Source organism: Rhopalosiphum padi, chromosome 3 (genome assembly GCF_020882245.1).
Source record: "Rhopalosiphum padi isolate XX-2018 chromosome 3, ASM2088224v1, whole genome shotgun sequence".
Classification (NCBI taxonomy): Eukaryota; Metazoa; Arthropoda; class Insecta; order Hemiptera; family Aphididae; genus Rhopalosiphum; species Rhopalosiphum padi.
In genome coordinates this window covers 67924865-67928933 of record NC_083599.1, presented here as the reverse complement: position 1 = coordinate 67928933, position 4069 = coordinate 67924865, and the positions used below count along the sequence as shown (strand labels likewise).

At 27.4% G+C, this 4069-nt stretch overlaps 1 protein-coding gene across 1 annotated transcript; it reads left to right on the top strand.

Annotated features, from left to right (window-relative positions):
* On the top strand, positions 1–2601 carry LOC132927845 (RNA-binding protein spenito-like). The gene is made up of 2 exons (XM_060992433.1): positions 1–259; positions 405–2601. The coding sequence occupies exon 2, from the start codon at positions 438–440 to the stop codon at positions 2514–2516; it is 2079 nt and encodes a 692-aa protein (XP_060848416.1). The 5' UTR covers positions 1–259; positions 405–437; the 3' UTR covers positions 2517–2601.
* Positions 2602–4069: the final 1468 nt, after the last annotated feature.

The following is a 4069-nucleotide window of genomic DNA, read 5'->3' as shown; positions in this document are numbered from 1 at the left end:
GCGTACGGTTGTGTGGTAGTTTGTTCTTCGCGCCCGTCTGCGTTTTATTCCACTATATTTATAATATACAATATATTTTTTAAATTAAATTAATTTGTTTAGTTACTGTTTAGTTAAATTTAATTTTTTTAACTGTTTTTGTGTAATCACCGGTATATCTATAATCGGTTTTGAATTTTGTTCGGCATTGGTAATCCTCTCTACAGGGACGGTCGTCTTTTATGTACCTGTGGGCTGTGATTGTTTTAATATTATACAAGTGAGTGCGTTCTACTATTACATGGATGCCTAGCATTTCGGTTGTTTAATATTGATGAAATTAGATTTAAAATATAATATTTGTTTTATTACTAATTTAATTTAAATGTTTTGGTATATTCTAATTATATGATGAATATTTCCAGGTGTTCAAATGATTTAATTGTGCAAAAATCAAAATGTTTGGATCGTCTAAAGATTTCGGAAATCAGAAATCGGAAAAAATCATTGTAAAAATTCATAATACAAAACACAGAAATTCTGGTGATTCTCCTCCTATGTCACGTAAAAAACGTCATAGCAGTATTAATATGGATAATGGTAGTTCAAATGAGCGAAAATTGTTTAAATATAAATATCAACATCGCAGAGGTCGAACGCCATCAAAACCATCTAGACATTCTAAACTTGACAAATTTGGCCGATCTAGGAGTTTGGATCGTTTGAGTCACACCTATAAAGTTTTGTGTATAGATCCTTTACATCCCAATGCAAGTGACCAACAAGTCAAAGAAATTTTGTATCGAGAATACTACAAGTTTGGTGAATTTTCAGTTAAAATATCATATAAAGAAAATAAAAGATTGGCATATGTGTGTTTTAAAAGGTCAAAAGATGCTAGATATGCCAAACACAGTAAAAGCGTAATAAATATATTTGATAGTATAAGTATAGTTAATCCTGTTTATGAAAGATATAGTTCTAGAGATCATCGTGAATCAAAAGCTAGACATTTTCAATACAGAAATTTTTCTACAGAAAGAGACTGCCCAACTTTTACTGAAACTCGTGGATCACTTCCAACTGATAGGTCTTATGAAATGTTACCATATGGTGCTCTTCCTTCCATGCGACCATCAAAAGCCTATCGAGAAATAAGTTCCCTACTGTTACATCCCCAAGAAATTATGATATACCAACAACCATTATTACATCATCTGGCACCTATTCCTCATCATTTAGAGTCAATTCAACCGTTCTATGGACTACCAACACATCTCTTGCCATCGTGTACACCATCCCCTCATTCTTGTTTAAAGCATGACAAAAAAAATAAATTTCCAAACTATTTACATCATATTCAACCAGAAGATGACCCATTAGCTACACGTACATTGTTTGTTGGAAATTTAGAAATTACTATTAAGGATGAAGAACTTCAATGTATATTTGGTAAATATGGAGTTGTTGAAGATATTGATGTTAAACGACCATTGGTGGGTACAGGATTTCCATATGCATTTGTTCGTTATCAAAATTTAGATATGGCCCATAAAGCCAAAGTCGAATTATCTGGTAAATATATAGGAAAATATGAATGTAAAATTGGCTATGGAAAACCTATACCAACACAACGGATATGGGTTGGTGGTTTGAGTCCTCATACATCACTTGCTCATTTAAATCAAGAATTTGATAGATTTGGTGTTATTGAAAGAATTGAGTATGACTACGGTGACACTTGTGCCCATATATTATTTGAAAACATTGATGCTGCAATTGAAGCTGTCAAAGGTATGAGGGGAGTACCTTTAAGAGGTTCAAGACGTAGACTAAGAACAGATTTTGCTAATAGATATGCGTGTGACAGTCCTATACTAACTTCTTCATCAAATTCTAAGTCATCTCAAGATGAATCTGCAGAAGATTCACAAGAACTAACAAAACGAGATGAATACCCCTTTGGTAGGCTAGGTGATGATAAAAAAAGTCATCCTAAAGATCATCATGTGAATATTAATGAATTATCAATCAAACAAGAACAACATTCTGTTTGGGATGGCAGATTTTCAATGAGCACCTCTCAATACCTAACTTCTTGTCATTTAATTTTCGGTGATATCAATATTTTTAAAACAGTAATGGAAAATCAAAACTGTGAACCAATATTACACATAAATACACAATTGCAGTTACGTGAATCACTAGTAAAAGCCTTGTCTAGACCTGAAAAAACTGCTGGTATACATGCTATGTTTTTAGCAATGCCTTGTACTAATAACTCGATTTCCAGCAATGATGCATCAAATATTAAACCGTTTCATAATTTAGTATTAATACTTAAACAAAAAATGGTTGTTGGGTTATCATTAAAAAGTACAAGACACGTAGGTAATGTATTATGTGTATTTCCTCCGTGTGAGTATTCAACCAAATTATTGAAACAAAGTGCAAAGAATTTAAATAGTGAAACATTAAAATATGAAGATTATTTGGTTATATTAGTAGTCAGTATGAACTTTTTTATGTCCAATTAAATTTACCTAGGTATTAATAATATATATAAGGTATATTTATTTTATTATTATTATTTTTTTTCTGTATCAATTATATTTAATAATTTTTAATGGTGTTAATTATTATGAATAATATATCAATAATAGAATATATTTTCGATTAATTATTTTTCATTGACCACAAAGTAATTTTTGATACTACAATATAATATAAATTGTTTGTTAATTTGTAAGTTTTTTAAGTTCATTATAAAATAAATTATAGTTATAATTAAAATTATATAAAAGTTATTTTTTTTTATATAAATTCAAGTTAAAGCTTAATTGCATATTAATAATATAATATACTACATTTAGAGTGTAACGTAATTTAATATACTGATTGTATTACTATGTTTATTGTAGAAGACCAGTTGACTACTATGTACTATAATGATACAATATTTTCCATAACCATTTAAAATAATGCATTGTTTAATTATTGAGTATTAATATTTTTAATGATCTTGCATTTAATTAAATTATTTCTCTTACATTTTTGAGAGTATAATATAAATTATCAAACAATCTAATCAATTTGAATTCTTTAGTAATAATAAATTTTTGTAACAATTTAAAATAAATTAAATATTTTTATTAATTAATCATGTGTATTATAGACGTTTTGTATTAAAGTGTTTTTTTTTTTAATTCAACTGTTATTATTTTTTAAAAATAATCCTTATATTTTATTCCATTTAAACCGCGTATAGGGTCGGCGCTAGAAGTATTGGCGTACTGGGCGAAACCATGTTTTGGAGCCCTTACACCCCCTACCTAGTTTGAGTAGTAATAAAATTGAATTTTTTAGGAAGTTTAAATACAATTAGTAGGTATGTATTTTTGTATTATAATTTTAAACTTTATTACCTGATCATACAATATTATAATAAGGATATTTACTTATAAATTACATAAAAAAAAAATAAAAATAATAGTAATATTAAATTTAGTATTCATAACTATAATTAATATTAAAACTAAATCATTATACAAATATGAGACAATTGCAGATGTATCTTCAATTAGAACGGCATTAGATAATGAATATTTAAAATTGTGTAGATTGTTAATACGTATTAAAAGATAAATTAAATAAAAATAATTTTAAGCTTGGCGCCCTGGTCACTCATAGCTTTAGCCGGCTCTGACCATGTATGACATAGATGTATGGTAATTTTTGCTCATTTAAATTATACAATTACTTCAATATGAAGTATTATTGTTTATTTTTAAATTATTACTAACAGCATTTAACTTGGAAGTTTAGTAAATATTGTTTTGGGTATCAATAAATGTTGATGTTCAGTATTTAGAGGATTAGGTGTATTTTTTCTTATGACTTGTGAGTATATTTGTAAATAATAATTTATATTGGTTTGATTCGTGTAGATTAGATATTGAAATTGAAGAATTTAAAACATTAAAATTACAGCTATTTTGAATTTGACTGGGATTAAAATTATATGTTATAAATGAAACAATTTTCTAAATTTAAATTTGGATTTGATGACTAAAATCTTTAATTTTAACAT

What these genes read in the sequence shown, in the direction of transcription:
- LOC132927845 (XM_060992433.1), top strand. Translation starts at nt 438, where the DNA reads ATGTTTGGATCGTCTAAAGATTTCGGAAATCAGAAATCGGAAAAAATC.